The sequence below is a fragment of the Empidonax traillii genome, unplaced genomic scaffold (genome assembly GCF_003031625.1).
Source record: "Empidonax traillii isolate 1590-97213 ecotype Southwest subspecies unplaced genomic scaffold, ASM303162v1 scaffold438:size550143, whole genome shotgun sequence".
In the NCBI taxonomy this organism is placed as follows: Eukaryota; Metazoa; Chordata; class Aves; order Passeriformes; family Tyrannidae; genus Empidonax; species Empidonax traillii.
This window is the reverse complement of record NW_020955631.1, coordinates 38,516-61,237: the sequence shown is the minus strand read 5'-3', so window position 1 is coordinate 61,237 and position 22,722 is coordinate 38,516. Positions and strand designations below refer to the sequence as shown.

At 37.9% G+C, this 22,722-nt stretch overlaps 2 protein-coding genes across 12 annotated transcripts in view; both read left to right on the top strand.

Moving 5' to 3' along the window:
* Nucleotides 1-8,955, top strand: part of LOC114062809 (serine/threonine-protein kinase Sgk3) — a 61,442-nt gene extending 52,487 nt beyond the window's left edge. For all 3 annotated transcript variants that reach the window (XM_027894678.1, XM_027894676.1, XM_027894677.1), the window contains 4 exons: nucleotides 863-958; nucleotides 1,785-1,940; nucleotides 2,667-2,756; nucleotides 7,294-8,955. In XM_027894678.1, coding sequence (XP_027750479.1) covers nucleotides 863-958; nucleotides 1,785-1,940; nucleotides 2,667-2,756; nucleotides 7,294-7,464 — 513 coding nt within the window. In that variant the 3' untranslated portion in view covers nucleotides 7,465-8,955. The remainder of the gene's footprint in view (nucleotides 1-862; nucleotides 959-1,784; nucleotides 1,941-2,666; nucleotides 2,757-7,293) is intronic.
* A 1,011-nt stretch (nucleotides 8,956-9,966) lies between these two features.
* On the top strand, nucleotides 9,967-22,546 carry MCMDC2 (minichromosome maintenance domain containing 2). 9 transcript variants are annotated; one of them, XM_027894665.1, is made up of 16 exons: nucleotides 9,967-10,387; nucleotides 11,664-11,743; nucleotides 12,440-12,581; nucleotides 12,668-12,798; nucleotides 12,892-12,951; nucleotides 13,256-13,451; nucleotides 14,353-14,475; nucleotides 14,640-14,747; nucleotides 15,755-15,883; nucleotides 16,408-16,639; nucleotides 18,404-18,609; nucleotides 19,370-19,536; nucleotides 19,873-20,049; nucleotides 20,591-20,733; nucleotides 21,260-21,369; nucleotides 21,867-22,546. In XM_027894665.1, the coding sequence occupies exons 3-16, from the start codon at nucleotides 12,482-12,484 to the stop codon at nucleotides 22,031-22,033; spliced, it is 2,049 nt and encodes a 682-aa protein (XP_027750466.1). In that variant the 5' UTR covers nucleotides 9,967-10,387; nucleotides 11,664-11,743; nucleotides 12,440-12,481; the 3' UTR covers nucleotides 22,034-22,546. The 9 variants fall into 9 exon arrangements, with proteins under 9 accessions (XP_027750466.1, XP_027750470.1, XP_027750474.1 ...); XM_027894666.1 differs by lacking the exon at nucleotides 9,967-10,387 and adding an exon at nucleotides 10,748-11,112; XM_027894669.1 differs by lacking the exon at nucleotides 11,664-11,743.
* Nucleotides 22,547-22,722: the final 176 nt, after the last annotated feature.

The window sequence follows — 22,722 nt, the reverse complement described above, 5'->3', positions numbered from 1 at the left end:
TGTGCCTTTTTGGACAATGCTATCATCTATTTGTAAATAATTTCAGAATTGGAATACTAGAATAATAGAAATAAGCATCCTCTTGTTTTGAGAGGTTAGAAACTGTGCTGTATATAAGGACTCAGATGATGTTCAGTAATAGTAATTTTATACTACATACTCACAAGTAATGGTCTTGTATTATGAAGTGGCTGTCCCTGTGGTGTAGGGTTAGTAAGCTCTGAGGAGAAACTGAGCAGATTTTGTGCAAGGCAGATTGCAACTAGTTATCATTGTCATTCAGTGTGTGGTGGATTGGATGTTTATGACCAATCAGTCGAGTGATACTTATTTGACAAGAATCTGTAACTCAGCAACTCCTGCCCTCATCTAGATTTACGATGAAACTGAATATAGGTCATACAGTTTCTCATTAATGATAGATTTGAGCCAGCATGAATATCTTCTCGTTTCATTTTTTATGTACTGGATGGGGGAGCATACAGGCTTAAGATGGCACAATAGGCACGGCTAGTCACCTGCCTTGCTGAGAGATGTTCCCTCTGCAACAGTACAGCAACCTATCTGAAATGTAAAACAAGTTCCATAACAGAAGTGTCAAAGTAGTTTGAAAAAACAATAGTGTGTGGAAAGTATCGTTTCAGTTGGGAAAACTGTTGTTCTACTTGGTAAACGACCAGACGATGATAATGAAGTTATTTGCTAGGTTTGTTGAAGGAGATAAATACTTCACAGTCTTGCAATTGTTATGATGAAGCAGCTTTTCCTGAGGGTGTTTACTGTGATGTGACTAAAACCTGGGTTTTATTTGTGCTGGCCTAATACTCTGAAATACTTCTTTATATTTTTTTTGTTGTTTTAGTATCTTGCACCAGAAGTCATTAAAAAGCAGCCCTATGACAACACAGTAGACTGGTGGTGCCTTGGTGCAGTTCTTTATGAAATGCTTTATGGGCTGGTATGTACCTGATATGTGGAGGGTGGGAGTTGCTTTCCTCCTCTCTGCCCCTTTTGTCGAAGTAACCCTCGAGTGTTGTTAAAGATGCTAACTTTTTGCATAATATTGAAATACTCCATTTAAATGGATGAACAGATTGTCTTGTACTTAACATAGCACATGTTTTTCTCTTTTGGATTTTATGCTGTCTCTTGGTGTCCAGCAGCTCACCAAAAAGCAAAATTGTAGACATCAGCTCTGATGAAGACAGTCATTATCACTTTAGTGTGAGAGTAAATGAATCAACAGTGATAAGACCCAATAAAAAACCTAACTTAAAATTATGTCAAGTACTTGAATAAATAAAATTTAAAGAATTTTTCTTACTTGGGTCTCTCATTTTTTTTCCTAGCTTTTGATGCAGCATTAGAATGAAAAATCTTACTATGCTGCTTTTAGTCATATGTAATTACTCCAGTAACAATCTGTTCTTTTAGTTTTCTTGAGTTTTATCTCCTCCCATAGGACCTTAAATAGGGAAGGAGATTTGTTTTCCCACTCTCATGCTCTTTTCAGGCAAGTTCAATGGGAACTTTGAAGTTGAGTGGCATCCATGGCTATTTCTGAGTGTGAGAACATGTTAGTAGGAGAGGAGGTGGGTGGATGGGAAGTTAGCAAGTGTAAAGTTGTGGCAATGGTGATGACTGAACTATAAGTTAGCAGTGTGTAAGAAGAAATAGATTTCCCCACTGCTAACAGCTTATGTATGTCTTATAGAATCATTTACTGATCGTACAACACAATTTTGCTTGTGATTTCAAATTCATGTAGAACTTGTATTTTTTAGCCTCCTTTTTACTGCCGTGATGTTGCTGAGATGTACGATAATATTCTTCATAAACCCCTGGTTTTGCGCCCAGGAATCAGTCTCACAGCCTGGTCTATCCTGGAAGAGCTTTTGGAGAAAGATCGGCAAAGCAGACTTGGAGCAAGGGAAGATTTCGTAAGTGGCGTCCTGATTTATCAAACCCTGTGTCATTTAAAGGACCATCACCAAATTCACGTGCACAGCACTGGATTAATAGCTGGAGATAGAGATTGCACTGCTATGTCTGTCTCTGTTTTCCCCCTTTTTATTTCCTTGTTTTAAAGAAGTTGATGTGAGAAAGTTTAGGCGTCTTCAGAACTGTGTGATGAGGAATGATCTAGAAGGATGTACTCTATCCGTTAACTGTGAAATCTTTGTAGTCTTTTATTTGCAATCTTAACGTTATAACTGAGCATCTAGATCATATCATTTTACTTTTTACAGAGTGGAGCAAGATGAAACAATTTAGCACAGCTGTTTGCTGCTTCGTAACTAGTAAGCACATAGCAGAGTTGTTGAAGCAGCTGCTTCTCAGACAGTGGTATGATCTACAAAAACTAGCAAAATTTTAAGGCAGGAACAGATACCAACAGAAAACATCCTTCCTCTATGGTAGACTTCAATGTTGTTGATTTTATGGCTTAAAAGCAGAAGGTATGGTCTTAAAAGGAAACCAGTTTATAGAGGCAGGCTAAAAATTTTAATTCCTGTTTTCACCAACTACAGTTTTTATTGCAAAGTAAGCTATGAGTAAAGAAACTGATAATGAACTTGCTTATGGGAATGTAGTCTGAAGCAGTAGTTACTGTGATGCACAGGATGGATTTCCAAAATATCTAAAATCTTTATTCCTTACTGCAGCTTGAAATTCAAAAGCATCCATTTTTTGAATCTCTCAGCTGGACTGATCTTCTTCAGAAGAAGATTCCTCCACCCTTTAATCCTAATGTGGTAGGTGCCTTGTGCTGGTTTAGTTTATACGTGCCAAATTTCTGCTTTTGAGGGTTCATCTATTTGCAAAGAGTGTTTGTTTCAGAATAGTGAAGAATGGGATCCCCGGATCCCCCCACCGAGTGCTGACTGGCTTTTTGAGCAGTCACGCTTCTGAGCCATCATACTGTCTTTTTTAACTTAAAACTCAGTTTGATGGATCCCTGATTACTCTGCTAGCTTCTGTCAAAGTCCTGCCAATTTTTGTGGGGTCTGAAGACCAAAGAAAAAGTACAGATAACTTATCAAAGACTTCCCAAAAGACTGGTTTCCTGCATTTTGAATAGCTTTTACATCTTAGTTGCAAATATTCTCTATCCTTCCATTAGTTTAAACCTGTGACTGCTTGTCCAAAAACTCAAGGCAAGGTGGGACCAACACTGGCGAGGAAATCCTTCCTACAGTCACATCAGAGGATCAGTTTTTGTTGAGCCTGTGTCCAGTGAAGAGGCCTTAGCTGTCTTGTTACTTCTCTCTGTGACTAAATATTACTATGCTGAGTTCTTAGGTGTTCACTGGGAAGCTGATCTATCTAAACAGTACCGTTGCTAGAATTTAGCAATTTAAAATATTATTGATGGAAAAGGGAGAAAAAGAATTCAGGTTGGTTTGGCTTTTTTTTTTTTTTTAATGGGTTTTGGGGTTGTTTTTACATTGACTGGTTTGTTGGATTTGTTGTGTTTTAGGGTTTTTTTGGAGGGTTGTTAGNTGTGCCTTTTTGGACAATGCTATCATCTATTTGTAAATAATTTCAGAATTGGAATACTAGAATAATAGAAATAAGCATCCTCTTGTTTTGAGAGGTTAGAAACTGTGCTGTATATAAGGACTCAGATGATGTTCAGTAATAGTAATTTTATACTACATACTCACAAGTAATGGTCTTGTATTATGAAGTAGCTGTCCCTGTGGTGTAGGGTTAGTAAGCTCTGAGGAGAAACTGAGCAGATTTTGTGCAAGGCAGATTGCAACTAGTTATCATTGTCATTCAGTGTGTGGTGGATTGGATGTTTATGACAAATCAGTCGAGTGATACTTATTTGACAAGAATCTGTAACTCAGCAACTCCTGCCCTCATCTAGATTTACGATGAAACTGAATATAGGTCATACAGTTTCTCATTAATGATAGATTTGAGCCAGCATGAATATCTTCTCGTTTCATTTTTTATGTACTGGATGGGGGAGCATACAGGCTTAAGATGGCACAATAGGCACGGCTAGTCACCTGCCTTGCTGAGAGATGTTCCCTCTGCAACAGTGCAGCAACCTATCTGAAATGTAAAACAAGTTCCATAACAGAAGTGTCAAAGTAGTTTGAAAAAACAATAGTGTGTGGAAAGTATCGTTTCAGTTGGGAAAACTGTTGTTCTACTTGGTAAACGACCAGATGACGATAATGAAGTTATTTGCTAGGTTTGTTGAAGGAGATAAATACTTCACAGTCTTGCAATTGTTACGATGAAGCAGCTTTTCCTGAGGGTGTTTACTGTGATGTGACTAAAACCTTGGTTTTATTTGTGCTGGCCTAATACTCTGAAATACTTCTTTTTTGTTGTTGTTGTTGTTTTAGTATCTTGCACCAGAAGTCATTAAAAAGCAGCCCTATGACAACACAGTAGACTGGTGGTGCCTTGGTGCAGTTCTTTATGAAATGCTTTATGGGCTGGTATGTACCTGATATGTGGAGGGTGGGAGTTGCTTTCCTCCTCTCTGCCCCTTTTGTCGAAGTAACCCTCGAGTGTTGTTAAAGATGCTAACTTTTTGCATAATATTGAAATACTCCATTTAAATGGATGAACAGATTGTCTTGTACTTAACATAGCACATGTTTTTCTCTTTTGGATTTTATGCTATCTCTTGGTGTCCAGCAGCTCACCAAAAAGCAAAATTGTAGACATCAGCTCTGATGAAGACAGTCATTATCACTTTAGTGTGAGAGTAAATGAATCAACAGTGATAAGACCCAATAAAAAAACCTAACTTAAAATTATGTCAAGTACTTGAATAAATAAAATTTAAAGAATTTTTCTTACTTGGGTCTCTCATTTTTTTTCCTAGCTTTTGATGCAGCATTAGAATGAAAAATCTTACTATGCTGCTTTTAGTCATACGTAATTACTCCAGTAACAATCTGTTCTTTTAGTTTTCTTGAGTTTTATCTCCTCCCATAGGACCTTAAATAGGGAAGGAGATTTGTTTTCCCACTCTCATGCTCTTTTCAGGCAAGTTCAATGGGAACTTTGAAGTTGAGTGGCATCCATGGCTATTTCTGAGTGTGAGAACATGTTAGTAGGAGAGGAGGTGGGTGGATGGGAAGTTAGCAAGTGTAAAGTTGTGGCAATGGTGATGACTGAACTATAAGTTAGCAGTGTGTAAGAAGAAATCGATTTCCCCACTGCTAACAGCTTATGTATGTCTTATAGAATCATTTACTGATCGTACAACACAATTTTGCTTGTGATTTCAAATTCATGTAGAACTTGTATTTTTTAGCCTCCTTTTTACTGCCGTGATGTTGCTGAGATGTACGATAATATTCTTCATAAACCCCTGGTTTTGCGCCCAGGAATCAGTCTCACAGCCTGGTCTATCCTGGAAGAGCTTTTGGAGAAAGATCGGCAAAGCAGACTTGGAGCAAGGGAAGATTTTGTAAGTGGCGTCCTGATTTATCAAACCCTGTGTCATTTAAAGGACCATCACCAAATTCACGTGCACAGCACTGGATTAATAGCTGGAGATAGAGATTGCACTGCTATGTCTGTCTCTGTTTTCCCCCTTTTTATTTCCTTGTTTTGAAGAAGTTGATGTGAGAAAGTTTAGGCGTCTTCAGAACTGTGTGATGAGGAATGATCTAGAAGGATGTACTCTATCCATTAACTGTGAAATCTTTGTAGTCTTTTATTTGCAATCTTAACGTTATAACTGAGCATTTAGATCATATTTTACTTTTTGCAGAGTGGAGCAAGATGAAACAATTTAGCACAGCTGTTTGCTGCTTCGTAACTAGTAAGCACATAGCAGAGTTGAAGCAGCTGCTTCTCAGACAGTGGTATGATCTACAAAAACTAGCAAAATATTAAGGCAGGAACAGATACCAACAGAAAACATCCTTCCCCTGTGGTAGACTTCAATGTTGTTGATTTTATGGCTTAAAAGCAGAAGGTATGATCTTAAAAGGAAACCAGTTTATAGAGGCAGGCTAAAAATTTTAATTCCTGTTTTCACCAACTACAGTTTTTATTGCAAAGTAAACTATGAGTAAACAAATTGATAATGAACTTGCTTATGGGAATGTAGTCTGAAGCAGTAGTTACTGTGATGCACAGGATGGATTTCCAAAGTATCTAAAATCTTTATTCCTTACTGCAGCTTGAAATTCAAAAGCATCCATTTTTTGAATCTCTCAGCTGGACTGATCTTCTTCAGAAGAAGATTCCTCCACCGTTTAATCCTAATGTGGTAGGTGCCTTGTGCTGGTTTAGTTTATACATGCCAAATTTCTGCTTTTGAGGGTTCATCTATTTGCAAAGACTGTTTGTTTCAGAATAGTGAAGAATGGGATCCCCAGATCCCCCCACCGAGTGCTGGCTGGCTTTTTGAGCAGTCACGCTTCTGAGCCATCATACTGTCTTTTTTAACTTAAAACTCAGTTTGATGGATCCCTGATTACTCTGCTAGCTTCTGTCAAAGTCCTGCCAATTTTTGTGGGGTCTGAAGACCAAAGAAAAAGTACAGATAACTTATCAAAGACTTCCCAAAAGACTGGTTTCCTGCTTTTTGAATAGCTTTTACATCTTAGCTGCAAATATTCTCTATCCTTCCATTAGTTTAAACTGGGTCAACCTGTGACTGCTTGTCCAAAAACTCAAGGCAAGGTGGGACCAACACTGGGGAGGAAATCCTTCCTACAGTCACATCAGAGGATCGGTTTTTGTTGAGCCTGTGTCCAGTGAAGAGGCCTTAGCTGTCTTGTTACTTCTCTCTGTGACTAAATATTACTATGCTGAGTTCTTAGGTGTTCACTAGGAAGCTGATCTATCTAAACAGTACCATTGCTAGAATTTAGCACTTTAAAATATTATTGATGGAAAAGGGAGGAAAAGAATTCAGGTTAGTTTGGCTTTATTTTATTTTTTTTAATGGGTTTTGGGGTTGTTTTTACATTGACTGGTTTGTTGGATTTGTTGTGTTTTAGGGTTTTTTTGGGGGGTTGTTAGTGTTTGCATCTCCTTAATAATCATTTAAGAAAGAGACATTTCTTCATATTTTCTGGGTTTATCAGGATTGGCCCAAACTCAAGCCCAAAAGAAAAAAGCACCCCCTCAGTAGTTTTATTTAGGGATGCTTCAGTGTGCTTCCTTAAATTTCCTATATTTAAAAAGGAAAAAACAGCATAGACTAGACAGCTTTGAGAATTAAATTTGGAATCTAAAGGACAAGGACACATTTAAAACACCATATTAATATGACAACTAACAGATCTTTCTGTTTTCTAGGTTGGACCAGACGATATTGGGAATTTTGATGCAGTGTTCACAGAAGAAATGGTCCCATACTCTGTTTGCGTTTCTTCTGATTACAGCATCATTAATGCCAGTGTCCTAGAGGCAGATGATGCATTTGTTGGATTTTCTTACGCACCACCTTCTGAAGATATGTTTTCCTAGGAAGTTAGAAGAGAAGAATGTTTTGGAAGTCTTGGGGTGAACTGAAATGTTAGGGTTACGGACACATTCCAAACTAGCGTAACTAGTGCCTCGTTTTGTATGTAGGTTTGAAACCTATGAACAAACTTTTTCTGCTGTATAGGAGGAATTTGGGCATTTTGGATGGCTTTCTTTGGGATTTGAACTGTTTGTTCCTGCTGCAGAAAATATTTTTTAAAACCTTTAAAAAGCATTCTCTACGTATTTTTTAAGCAAAAACACTGACTGTTCTCCTCGATCCCTTCAAGTTTACATTCATACCTATCTAATTTGCCTGGCACAAACAGCAGCAAATTTAGTAAATTTATAAATGCTTTTGTACTTATTTACAGTGACTTTGTGCTTGAATTGTAACTATGCAAATTGTCTTTTGTATATCCTGGTTTAAAAAAGGTAGATGTTTTCCCTGTTAACAGTTTGAAATGTGTTAATTAACTTGTCAGCACTTAAATGAGGGGTTAATATAAGTTAAGGACCAAGGTTCTTAAAGGACTTCTGCAGAATGAAAACTTGGTCATGTAAAACTGGATTCTTGCTCTTGCTGAAGTACCCATTGGCTCAACTGGATTATCTGAGGTATGGGGGATTAACTCAAAGCAAGGATGGAACAAATTAACTGGATTGATTTGATAACATTCCTTATTACGCGTTCTACTTTTCTTTCCTTCCTGAGCTAAATATGTCTATATTTCAACTACGTTAAAAATATTTTTGGTTAAAATTCTGCTTCTCCAAAGATAAAGATATATGCAATAATCACCATTACTTTAAAAAAAAAAGGCTATCTTGCTTTGACGTTTTGGGTGTGGGTGGTGAGGGGATCATGCCAAATATTAGGGATTTTTCTCATGGATTTGTTGTTTAAAACACTAATGTGTCCCAAATTGATTGTATTTCAGCATTCATAGCTACTTGTCTTTCTGTTCCACTTTGCACCATTTTTAAATCTTCACTTGATACTGGGGGGGGGGAGGGAATGTAAATTACACTGATAATTTTAAAAATGTGAAAAGCTGTTGTATTTCTCATAACATACACATGTATGGACAAACAGATAATTCTGAATAATTTCTGTTTAAGGAAATTTTTTTAAACAATGCAAAAATTGACTGCAGTTACGGTGTATAAAGGCCTATCATGGTAGTTTATTATATATATTACTTGTAAATAACAACTTATTTTTGTCTGTTACTTCAAAAATGTTCTGTGTTTTTTTGTTCATAAATACATTCAGTTAAATGCCTTGATTTGAGAGAAGATACTGATGTATCATAATAATACATAAATTGAATGAATGTTACATGAATTTCAGTACCTAAATCATCTTGGTTTTGACAAAATAAGATAAATACTCTTTATATTACATCAAGATAGATAAAAATTGAGAACCTAGGGGAAAAGAGTGTATTGAATCATAATTCTTTTGAAATAAATGTTGTGTCAACAGTGAAACGTTAGGTAATGGGAAACTAAAACAGGCTTCCTTGCTTATCTCAAGGAGTATCTCCTACAGCACAGTCTCTTGCATAGTGGTTAAGTGGTGCTGAGCAGTTGCTATGTGAGGTTTTGGAAGGAGTGATTGGATTAAAGAAGTAAAAATTGACATTGGCATGGAAGGACGGAAGGAACTGTAGCACTTGTGGGAGAGGAGTGGTGACTTGGCACTCATTTTCCATAGTTCTCTTCTGTAAGGATTGGAAGTAGCTATGTGCCTGTTCAGGACCACTAACAACTACATGAATAGTGTTCTTGGAGTTACAGCCATTTGGAAGCAACAAGCTTGGTGTTATTTGTTTTTGGTTTGGGTTTTTTTAACATATATTTTTAACATCAGTCTCTGGACTAGAAAGCAGAAATTGGTGATAGGAAAGGAAGTATCCATTCTCATATTGAATTTTTACTCTGTGTGCTCCTGAAATTATTGTGGCTACTGTAACTACCTTCCCTTTATGGCAAGGTACTGGCACCATTGTAGAGAAGTGGGAGGGAGAGGGGATACTTCAGAAATTGTTGCTGTGGCAGATAGCACTCTTTAATTTTCATCTTTTATTTCCAGGATGTCCATACCTAGCTGCCTGACTGGGAAAGGGGATTTGGTTTTTTCTTTTTTGGTCACAAATTTGGGGGTTCTTTCCTTTTTTTTTTTTTTTCCCCCTTTAAGAAAATAGTATGGCAGTGGTAGTTGAAGTTATTTCTGGGAGAGCAGCTTAATAATTGCTTATTAAGCTTTTCAATATTGCTTATAAAGCTTTTTCCTTCAGCAGATTTTAGCCTTTTTGGTGAAGTGCGAACATGTTAAACGCATTGCTTGAGATACTTAAGTTCTTTGAATCAGGTCTTCTAAAGGTTAACAGACTCTGTGTACAGTGTCAGGCAATAAAGCCTTACAGTATTTCTGCTCTTGTTCTACATCTCTGCAGCACATGAGGGTGGTTTTCAAAGTAAAACCACCTTAAAAGTGTTTGTAGCCCCTTCACCCAGGGCTGAGCTGAAAAGTGACATCTGAAGCACTTGGTAAAGCCTAGAGAGGAGACTGAACCTGCACAGGAAACCACCTTTGGTACTCCCTTCCTTTTTGGGCATATAAGTAGTAAAGGAAGGTAAAGTTTGCCTTTTTGTGAGTAATGCAGGTCTGTAGCAAAAAGGGACTGTTCCTCCTCTTCCAGAGAGAAGCCAAGCACCCCATGGAGGAGCAGGCCTTTCTGTGGTGGAGGTGCTGTGGAGGCCAAGGAATGGTGCTGCCAATTGTGCCCTCCAGTCTTTTGGCCTAGGACGGGGGAGCGAGAGAGACCAGAGGAAGATGGACTGATGAGAATGGACAGTGGTTGTAAAAGTGTGAACTGAAATACAACAGAAATAGAGTTCAGAAGTGCTCTCTCAGGAGGTAAGTTTAGGGGTGGCTGGCATGCTAAAAGCAAGCATACACGATATGTATTAATGGAAGAAAATGGCTTTATAAATACGCAGTCTTTTAGCATTTGGTACGCTCTCAGTTCATGACCCTTACTTATCCAATGCCCTGCCGGGCCCGTGGGTGGACACAGTAGCCATGTGGCCCCTGGGGCAGAGTCAGCCAGCCCCGATGGCGGCAGCGGGGCTCGGCCATCTGTGGGTGTCGGATGGGGCTGGGTTTGCCTTCCCCGAGGACTGGCAGTGTGCACAGGCGCTGCCCTTCGGGACGCGGCCCCGCGGCGCTGAGCCCTGCGAGCTGTGGTGCCCTTCCCGCCCGCGCCGCCGCTGGCTCGGGGCTCTTTCCCGCTGGATGAGGGGCTGAGGGAGCGGCGCCAGGAGCCCGGTCCGGTCCTGCGGCTGTGGAGCCCTGGCTGCCGCCTCGTACGCGGTCCCGTTCGCCTCCCCGCGGGCACAGCGGCGCCTCGCAGGGAACAGCGCCGGGGCCCGAGCCCCGCGGTGAGGAGGGCGGCCCCGGCCCCGCGGTGCCCATCGCCAGTGCCCATTGCTGCCGCTCCAGCAGCGCTTAGGAGGGGGCATAGGAAGGCCGGAGAATACTTTGGTGGAGGAGTCTGTGAGGTCTGTGAGGAAAGGGTGCTGATGGCAGGAGCCTGAAGCCAGATGGGAGATGATGGGTACCCATGCCAAGTCACAAATGGGGTTAGCTGGCTGTGGGGACGCTGGTGAACATGGTCACCCTGGTAGTGGGACTAGTCAGGCTTTATTTTTTGAAGCTTAGGTGATGATTGTTCAGTGCACAATGAGCTGGGCCATAGCTAGTTGTGTTTGGTGTTCTGTCTTTCTAGGCCAGGGAACACAGGGTCCACGAAAATACAGTGAACCTGTGTGTGTGTGTGTGTGTGTGTGTGTGTGTTTTTAATCCCTTCTTGCTGAAGTTTTGTGCAGGAGTAATCCTAAGGAAACCAGGAAAAAAAATAAAATCCGTATTATAAATTCTATTTCAATTTGTGCTTATAATTTGTTGCTTCAGGCACTGAACACATCCCATCCCACAGCATACAATGCTCAGGCCACAGGGTTTACACTGCTGCCACACTGACATTGTGCTGGAAACCAGTTACTCCTCTAACAGATGCTGATCTGTTTGTCCTCCTGAAGCCACTTCTGTGAACTCCTACAGGGGATCTTCCATATGCTATGAGCTTTGATTCCTCATCAGCTCAGTAATCCTGTGTCCTGTCCTTTACCAGGTAGCTAAACCTTACTGTTGAAGATTTGAATGGCGTTTCATATTGGTCATCTAGAGAGGACAAAGGGAAGAAGAAAATCTGTAAGACAGTAAAACAGATGCATATATACAAAATGCCATATTTTGGCCTTAGTAATTCTTCTGAATTTTGCAAAACAGTGCTTCATGGTATGGGACTCTACACTTAAAAAAAAAAAAAAAAGTAGATACGTGGGTAATACACAATTAAAACAGCACTGAAGATGATGGGCAGCCTCCAAAACAATTTTGTGGTTGTAAAAGTTTTGTCTATGGGAATCAAAATTGATTTTCTGTGTACATGGATGGAAATAAGTGCTTGTGAGATCAGCATCTTAAGTGGGTGCTACAGGAGGTAACAGCAGAGTAGGAGAGATTTTAAAGAGAAAAGATGTTTCCCAGTTTCACACTTTTAACAGCTATGACAGACTTATCAAATAAGGGAGATAAAATTTTAAGTCTTACTTTTGATAGGCTTATTATACCTATAAAATAAACAGGGAAGGTTAAATTAAATGCAAGCTTTAATTTCATGGTTTAGGGAATTAGGAGAGTGAAAAATTCGTTGAGGGGGGAAAACAAAAAAGCAAACAAAAAAAAATTAGACTGTTCTTCAGAAATTCACTCTAGGAATGGAGTATGCTCCAGCCATAAAATCCTTAAAGAATTACATAGTTTTAAAAAGAAGACTATTTTGTGTGGATTTGCTAATACATACCAATAGTAGTAGTAGTAGAAGTTCTAACACTTTTTTCACAGTTTATACCCACAGTTTGAGAAAGAGTGCAAAGATCTTGGAAGATGGATCCTGAAATACAAAAAATGAGGGAAGTTGCCCTTGTTTACCTTGACAGAAGTGGTGGTCTTCAGAAATTTGTGCAGGATTGCAAAAGATATAATGGTATTACTCACTTAATACAGTATGTTAAATTGATACATAATATTACACAAGTCTCTGTTATTTTAAGGTGCTTTTTGCTCCTGCAGAATCAAAACAAAGTTATGCTGTTTATCGTTTCATAATTTCAATAAATCCTTCTGACATTGCTGAATTGGATGCAATTCTTGGAAACTATATTCTTCATAATCCCCTACAAGCTGCACAGATTTTTCAGTCAGTAAGTGTATATTTATAGATGAGTAGACAAAAGTATGGCTTCTACATTTTAACAAGACTTCCTTTCTAAAATGAAATTATTTTTCTGTCATAGGTATGCTTCATAGCTATTAAGACATTATCATTAATTGAACAATTGCAGACAGAGGCCCAGGTGAGTCTGCATTCTCCATTTAGATCTTACATCTTCTAAGTATAGTGAAGTATTAACAAATATTTTTATATTTCATTTTCCTTTGGCTGTAGTATTATTTCTAACTAAAAACAGCTGGAAGTTCCACCCAGCCATATTGCAAGAATTTTGAGCTAATGAATATGAAACCTAATTACTCTCCACATGTTTCTGAAAATGTTTTTAATATTTAGATATCATGTTGTGTGTTTTTCTGTGGCAAGTAAAGTAGTTTTAAATAAAAATTATCTTTTTTTTGTATTAATGCAATTGTGTCTCTTGCTAGATCAGTATATTGCTGAAACCAACACATTTGCCACCTTTACCAAGTTATGTTCTGAGTCTTTCTGCATATCCCTTTAATTACACATCTCAAAGATTTTACATGTCTGAAGGGATAGTGATTGCAATGGGAACTGTAACAAAATACACACAAGGAGCAAGATTTCTTTGTACTGAGGAAACCTGTCCGTTCTCTGAAGGTAGTAAAAAAATAAATAAAAATCAGTACTATTTCAAAAGCTTTTTAATAAATTTGGTAACAAGAGATTAAAAGCCTAACATAAAAAAGGTATTTTGCTATATAGTTTTATTATGCGTACATTTTTGTAATAAGCACAGTAGGGTTTTTATTAATTGAAAGCAGTGGACCTTGCTCAGCATTATTAAATGTTTTTGGAGCACAGCTATGCCAGCAATCCCTTTTCCTAATGCAGAAGATAGGTTATATGGGAAAAGATATGTTGCCAAAATATTTCAGAGTAAAAGAGCTAAACTAGTGAAATACCTTTTCCCTTGGAAACTGTGTTTCTGATTACATAAAAATACCACAGAACAACATGCTTAAGTGGCTGGCAAAGGCTTCAAGCACAGAACAAGTTTGCTTTAACGAGTAGCTGACTTCTGTGGAACTACTTCTTGGAGTAATATTGATGAACTGCTTGTACCATTGTGGGGTGAGGCCTTATGTATTTTTAAGGCTGTTTCGTTCGGTTCCTCCTGTAACACAGGCCATACAGTTATAAAAGAGATGATAAATCCCAAAGTTTGGAGGCTGCAGAATAAATCATACAGATATCTTTACGAGGGCACGTACCTCCATATCCCATGCCATTCCCACGAGAGGCAGTAGCCGCAGTGGCTCGCTCCTCAGGAAGCCTGGCCAACCCGTTCCGCTTGGGAATGTGCAGCAGGAAATTCTGCCATCTCGTGGTTAAGCCACAACAAATTATATGCATCATTTCAGTGGAGGCTCATCTGAAGAAACACATGATAAATTTGCAATTTCACTGTCCAGTATTTTAATCGCTTCTGTTCTTATCAGAAATTTAAAATTAAAGCTCTGCCTTCTAAATGTTTGGTAAATTATTACTTTTTTTTTAGGGTTTAGGTACATCAGAGTGCATTGTCCTGGAGCTACAGAGTCTGCCACAGTTAGGACTGATTTTGTGTGTAGCTTGTGTTCCTCACCGCTGCAGGAAGACATGAAATTTAGAGTACTTGGTGGTAGGATTTACATAATCTTATTTTCCGATCTGGTACTTTCCTATTTCTGTTACACAATAAGTAAACAAAATAGTTAAGTGGAAAAAGCCCCAGAATAAACCAGTCATTTAAAAAAAAAATGCTTTCAAGAGAAGTAACTTTTTTCTCTGCTTTTGTTTTGAAAGATAAGCAAATAGTTGAAATGATTGATGCTAAAGTTCTGAATGCTTTGAAAGGATACTCCAATGATAAATCATATTTTAGGATTCAGGCATTTACAGTTTTCTTGAGAGGTAAGCTGAATTTGAGTTTTGTCAAAAATGTTTTAGAATCAAACTGTAATAATCCCTTGCATTTTACTTGTTGTTCCATTTCTCTGGATAGAATGGTGGAAGTAATAATTTTGCATTGCAGTTCTTTATGTATTCTCCCCCCAAATTTTATTAAAATTCAGTAGGTGACAAAACAGTACGCCCAGGTGATTGCAGAGTGCACAAAGCAAAACTCTCATGTTCAGTTTTGTACCTCCATTTAAAAAGAAAATCTCCCGGCCAGCTCAGCAGTGTTGCATTCTGTCACTTGTTTGTTCCTCCTTTCTACTTCCTTTGGTCATGCTGTTCTGTACTAACTTCATGCATATTTAACATCCTTCTGGCTTCTACTATCACCTACCTACTAGTAAGAAACAATCTATGGGTAAGATACTGTGAGCTGCATGCATTAAATTTCCAGTGGTTTCAGTGATCAGTTAGGCTAGACAGTGTCTCACAGGCTGAGATTTTGGTTCTCATTTCCAAAAAAACATTGGATTTTTTTTTTTTTTTTTAAGATGCACAGAAATACTAAGGTTCACAAAGCTATTTGTGTGTCTTTTTGGAATCTGTGTAATCTGTATCTCCTCTTTATTGTGTCGGGGTTTTTTCTGTGATGTTTTATGGAACAGTAACTGAAAATGGTGTTGCCAGAAATTTACAAGTAGAAACACATACTTGCAAACAACTGTCCCATTCCTTTTCGATGTAGAACTAAAGGCATCGTCCATTTTCTTTATCAGGAAACTGTTTTTCCTCACCCAGTGTGCCTTTCTTACCTTTTGCACTAATTAATTAGAATCATACATTTCATTTTATTCTAGTCTGTTATGGTCAATCTGGCATCCAGCCGTTGATGTCTGCTGATGTTAAATCATAAAATCATTCAGACTGTGAAGAATTTTCTGACTGTGTCTTTAAAATTATTTTTATGCCCTAACACATCTGCAGGCCCGCCTCCCCCCCCTCCTTTTTTCATTTATTTCTAGATGAACTGGCCAATAAAATGACAATAGGAAACCACTACAGGATTATAGGAATCCCAGCTTGTGTACAAAATGGCTTACAAGCTACTGCATGTATAGAAGCAAATAGTGTACAGCTCTGTAAACCAAATGGTAAGAAAGTTCCATTAAAAACTAACTGAAAAAAGTTGCAAAACCTTCTAGAACAAAATCTTGAGAACTGGTACAGTTTTCTATTCCCTAGAGGTCCAGATTACAAAACCACTCAGGGACTTTCCTCTTGCAGCCTGAAATGTGTACTTGCTGTTATTTGATAATATCTGCTTTTGCCCGCTTTCCATGCCTTGGGAAACTACCTAATTATTCACTGCAGTTCTTCAACTTCTCTTTCCAACTTCTCCTATCCATTGGAAGGTACTTTGAAATCCTATTAAATGAACCTGATATTTGAGTTTGATGGAATATGAAGGGAATAACAATGTCAGCAGATCATGTCTGCAACCTTTTTACTTTTTACCCTTACTACCTTTTAGTAGTACAATTGTCAGATGTTTACATTCTGAATTTGTGATCAATAGAGAAACTTATTAGTTAACTAGAATTTATAGTGATTTGTTCTGATATATCTGCATAGGTTTCTCTTAAGTGTTTGTTAACCTCTACTTTGTTTCCATTAGGTCCTTCTTTTCTCAGTGACAATTTTAAGTATCTGCTCTCACTGACTTCAAGTTCATCCTGGAGGTTTACTGCTGTCCTGGCCAACATCTTTGCTTCTCAAGTTGTTCCACCAGGCACTTATAATACTCTTAAACTTGCAATATTGTTGAGTCTAGTGCAGACTTGTGAAAAAGAAAATGCAGATTATCTGGATCTCTTGATTGTGACAAGTGACACACTAGTAATTGATAGGTAAAGAGATTCCTTATTTTTCACATAAATTAGAATTTAAAATTAGTATTTTTAAAGACTATAGGATCGGTCTTACATGAAAAGCTAGAGACTATATATAAAAAGAAAAGCAAGGCCTCAACTTAGTAAAAATAACATTTTTTTTCCCTGAGACATTTTTATTTCTTTCAAGTGATAAATCTAGATCAGAACTTAACTACTAATAAACCCTCTTACCACTCTCATAATGATAGCAATAAGAATTTAGCACTAGCACTGTTCAGCAGAGCTCAAACAAAACATTCTTCTAAAATCAAAACTGAAGACTGTCCCAGGAGCTGGTAATGATAAAAACAAAGGGCTAAACTTTTCAAATCTTGTGTCACTTGAAGCCTTTTGACCACTGGTTCCCAGCCATCAGCATTTTCAGTTAATAAGCAGGGTGTAAATCGTTACTTACATTTGTATCTCTCTTCTTCATAATAACTGTACTGAAACGGTATCAGAAGTCATGCACATCTTTACATGTTGACCATAAATCAGTTATTGTTGCCTTTAACTAAACATTTTTCTATATTTTCCCATTTTATGTATTTACCTCTTAGTACAACTATAAACTGTTAACACAATTTAATGTACACTGCAGAAAATTACAGTATGTTCAGCTTTAAAATTACATTACCTTAAAACTGCTATCTCCTTCCCAAGATCAAAATAGGGCTTTTATTTTTGAAAAGGATCTTTGAAAGTGACATGAATTTTATTTTCATTTGGAACTTCTTTTAAAAATTCACTAATATTTTATGTCATGGGAAAAAAATACTTAGATCATTTCAAAATTTAGCTGTAGAAATAAGTTCAGATTTAAAAAATGTGAGCTGCAAGATTTTTTTTTCCTCCAGGTTTAGAGTAAGATTTCATACGAGAACCAGGAGCTCAGAGTGTTTTAAGAATCAAAACATCTGGTTAATATTAAAACAGCTGCACACTGCAAATCTTGATCAGTATTGTAATCTGTATTGTCTTGCATGTGCACAGTATTTTACTGTCAGCAGCCTGTCAAAGTAGGCATTTCCTACATCATATTTCTATTGGTGTGATACCCTATTCACTAATACGTACCAATTTTACTCCATCGTTTTCTCCCAGGTATTAACAGTAGGATAAACCATGCTCTAACATCTTAAAATCATTAGAAACCTCTGATTGCGGAACCAGACAATTTGCAAACATCTCTGTGCCAAGAAACATAGTACAGGGGATGAAAAAGACATTCTATACCTTCTTTCTCCAAAAGAATTGGGGAGGTGAGGGTGTAAGCCAAGAAGGCAGAGCTTAGAAGTTCCAGCCTTTTCATTTTTCCCAGATGGCCAGGATTACTAATCTTCTAACCTTTTAAATCACTGGAAAAGTTTCTCTAAAAGGGAAAGAGGAGTTCACAATATGGGGTTATTATGAGACTTCTTTGATTTCCTAGAAAGCACTTATATTTCAAACCAGGGTTTGCCTCACATTTAATCCGTAAGAAATACCACCCTGTTGGCAGCTGTTGGAGAGAAGGCTTGGAGCACTACCTTTGCATTCAAAGTTAAACATTTAGTTTTGACACTGGTTTCATGTTAAGGGGTTTTTTTCCTGTTGTTGTTTCTAAGTGAGCCTTAATACTTCATATATTTATATATATTTATATATATTTATATATATTTATATATAATAAGTATGGTATTTTTAAAAGTGAACAATAATTTAACAACTTATAACTGACAGAATTATCTAATCCTCCAGGCTTCTGAATTACAGCTTATGCCTTCTGCCTCGTGGCATACGACACCCACCTTCCAGTGAAATTTTTCCTTCTGTGTCCAAAGATAAACATGGAACTGGAAGTGCCAGCATTCAAGCCTGCAGCGCTGTGCTGGCCAAGGGTGGCGTCTGTTACATAGGAGACTTATCTTCATATAAAAAGGATAAACTTGAACTTCTACAGTCTGGTAATCTCCCACCTCCAAACAGATGAGGGGAGAGAACAAAACAAACACACGAATTCACAGCTGGGTTTGATCCCCAGCTTACAGCCCTCAAATGCTTCAAAAATCTGTAAGCTGTTTTTAATGAGTCTGTGTAAGAAATAAGGACAAAAAAAGCCAAAGTCCTGTAAACTTGTATTTGCTGCACTACCGAGATCCATTAGTCATGGCAACTCAGTGAAACGAGGGCAACGAAGATGGTAAAGGGCCCTGAGGGGAAGCCGTGGGAGGAGCGGCTGAGATGACTGGTCTGTTCAGTCTGGAGGAGACTGAGGGGAGTCCTTGTGGCAGTCTACAACTTCCTTGTGAGGGGAAAAGGGGAGCAGCCACTGATCTCTTCTCTGTGGTGATGGACCCAAGGGAATGGCCCGAGTTGTGTCAGGGGAGGTTTAGTTTGGATATTAGAAAAAAGCTTTTCTCCCAAAGGGTGGTTGGGCACTAGAACAGACTCCCCAGGGAAGTGGTCACAGCACCAAGCCTGACAGAGTTCACAAAGCATTTGGATGCTATCCTCAGGCATGTGGTGTGACTCTTGAGGATGGTCCTGGGCAGGGCCGTGAGTTGGACTGGACGATCCCTGTCGGTCTGTTCCAAGTCTTGGTCCGTTCCAACTCAGCAAATTCTGTGAAATCATAAATCGTGAATGGTTTCAGATGTGTGTGGTACTACAATTTATGGTCAAGCTTAATCAATCATGTAACTGATGAGTTTTGTCTTATCCTAGTGTTAGAGAGCAGAACAACAACAGTATTTATTCCTGGGAAGAAGTACGGAGAAGAAGCTGACCAACAAGTTACTATTTCACTTCAGACCAATTTTTGGTCTTTTGTGGATGTGGATTCTTCCTCAAAGAAACATATACAAAAGGAGAACTTTTTAATTGGACAAATGGTAAAGCACATGCCTTGTTATGACAGAAATTGTATTATAGCTGTTGTGTTTATCATTATTTCAACTGATAAAATAATGAAAAAATTAAACTTGTTAATATTTCCCAAAAAATCACAACTTAAGTGACTTTAAATCAAGTACCTTCTAAAATGAGGTAGCTTTCCCAATAGTAGGAATCAGCGTAACAAAATATTACTAAGTGTTATAAGTAATCCATTGGATAAGCTTGCAGTATAATGGATATTGAATATTTTAGATAGAAAACACTGTGATGTTTCTACAAGTCAAAAGCCCAAAATAAAGTAATCGTTTTCATTCTCTGGGTCTTTTCTTTAGGACGTGAGTTTGATTCCAGCTAACCTTGTAGATGTTTTTGGGCTCTTGATATACAATGAGTTTCCTTCCTGTCGACTATCTTCTCCTCTTATACACCATATCTTGGAAAAAGCCATTAATCCTGAGGCCATGCTGTACAATGTCTCACAGCAGTTCAGAACACAGGATTACGAGGAGGTAACAGATTGTACACAATAATTTGACATGCATTACATCTGGGAATATCAAATTGGTTTTGGCATCAGAGGGTTCTCTCTGCACACTCTGATTACTTATTTTTGATACTCACTTTCTGTCCTTTCCTCCTCCCCTACTCCCACTAGCACTAATAGGATCATCAATTGAAGCAACTCCAGTGCTTTAAAAGGGTCAGTGTAATAAATTCAGTTTGATCATATTTCTGGAAAGGGTACTAGGTTAACATTTATATAAGGACAGATCTATGCCTACTTTTCACCAGAAAAAATTATAATCAGTAATATTCCATTCTAAATAAACTGTCGGTATCTCTAGTATAATCAAGACATGATTCCTTCAAAGTGTTCAAGGCCAGGATTTTCAGCAGTCAAATGGTGACAACTGTCTCTATTGTCTACCAATAGTTTTTATAATACTGTCCAGCCTATATTACTATGCCACTGGTATATTAAAAGGTGTGAAAAAATATCAATTTTTATATATATATAGTTAAATATTTTCACTGTATACCCTCTTCTAGTTTATTTTGTTTGCTAAGAATCTTCATGTTGAACTGAGTTCAGAAGCAGAGAACCTCATTCAGGGCTACTATCTTGCAAGTCGCAGGGTGAGAAGAGATTCCATTCATGGATCAACATTATCAGCATCTGCACTAAAACTTCTGTGAGTCCTACTTTTCACAGTAAGGGAAATACTCCTGTGTTTCAAAGAGAAATTGCACTAATCTGGTCAAGGCTTGTTTAATAAAAATCTAGATAAGACTGTTATGTTTTGAAAAGTTCAAGCATAAAAAAATTTTATTTATCGTTAATGAATGCCATTTCTCTTATATAGTGATGCTGCTGAAAGAAACCCAAGTTCAAAGAACTTTTCCAGGCAAAAAATAAACCAGGGATTTACAAAATAAGTATCATTATTAAAGCTATCTAGCAAACCAAAACTGGGATTTAAATATCCACAGCTTTATTATGGGAGCAAAACAAGTATAAACAGTAGATAATATGCCAACTTCTACTGCTTTCATAGCATAATATGTATTTTGTCAGTGGTAAGTGTAACTGCACAGCTAAAGTATGAAAATACTTCAGTGTTAACTTTTGATTTACAAAGTGCTTGAAACAGGGCAATACACATTGCGTTCAGTTCTGCATTATTTTTTATTTCTGACATGCTTATATTGATCTCTTAGGATTTCACTGTCTAAGGCTCATACCAAGCTAAGTTTAAGACAGACGGTACTTGAGGAAGATGCTTTGATTGCCATCTTATTACTTGAGTCATCTCTTACCCTTAAACACGGTAAATAATGCAACTCAGTCTTTAGGCTGTTCACATTTGTTCGTTTGAAAAAAGTTTGTATCGACTGCAGTAATAGGTCATTTCAAATCAAAACCCAGAGATTCCACTGCTGAAGAACTGGTATTGGAAAAGTCTGTCAGATGGTTTCCCTGCTGAGCCTCAGTGCTCCACACAATTAGGCCACAGGGCAGCACCAAGTCTGTCCATGCTGGCTTCTTTGAGGCATTGCTCCTCTAACACTGGTCAAGGTTAAACTAAGGACAGATTTCCCTCCTTGGGAAAGATGGAAACAAGAGTTGGGATTTTTATTTTGTTTATCAAGCATCACAGTCACATTTGCTCACAGAGAAATATAGAAACAAGGTAAGAATTATGAGCTAACACTTAAAAATGGTAGCAGAGAAGACTGTAACCTGTGTCACAGCTTTTTCCTCTCAAAGTACTGGCAAACATTTATCAAGTCTTTCAGCCTAAGTCTTGATCTCTTCTTTACTTAGGCACATCTGCATTATGTGTGGCACCAAATTCTGTATTTCCATTTGACCTCAGTGATGAAAATTCCCTGCAAGAGAGAGATATTTACCTCATGCAGTGTCACCATCAACTCCTGAAGTTTATTGCTGCATATGGTCCAGGAATTCACATCACCACTAATGAAGAGTAAAAACTCCTCTCTGTGGAGTAAAGCCTGAAGCTTTGGCTTTTTGAGAGACTATTTTATTGAGTTAGATATACAAAAACACTAAAATCTTATCAGTTGTCTAAGACAGTTCTGTGCTGTTTTATAAGGAATAAAGCATATCTGACAGGATTTGAATTCCTAGTTTTTTGACAGTGTTCTTTGAAGGCAAGGAGGGATGTCTTCAGCCTGGGAGGCCATGTCTCCAGAATACAGCCACAGTCAGAACCTCTCTTCCTGGTTACAAATGTTCATTCACTGTTAAATGAGGACTAAGCAGGGTTTTTAGTAGGACAACTAAAATTTAACCCCCAGCTTCAGAATCTAATGTTGCCTTTCAACTACATGAATTCAACTGCAGTTTTTCTTGTTGCTTCTTTTTAACTTATCACCCAGAGGGTTAAGTAGTTTTAAGTACATTAAAACTTTTCCTAGTTTAAGCCAACTTTAATTATTCATGATGTATAAATAAATTTTGAAATGTATTAAAGTATTACCGTCCTGCTTCATGTTTTGTGTCTTTTTTTACATTCCAGCAACACAGTATTAGACAGGTGTGCCGGTGTGCTCCTGCAACCAAAAAAAGCAAACACCCCCCACCAAAACCCAGTGTTTCCACATCATTTTTTGCGGACTGCTACAGGAAAGGTAATATTAGACAACCTGGTGGGCAG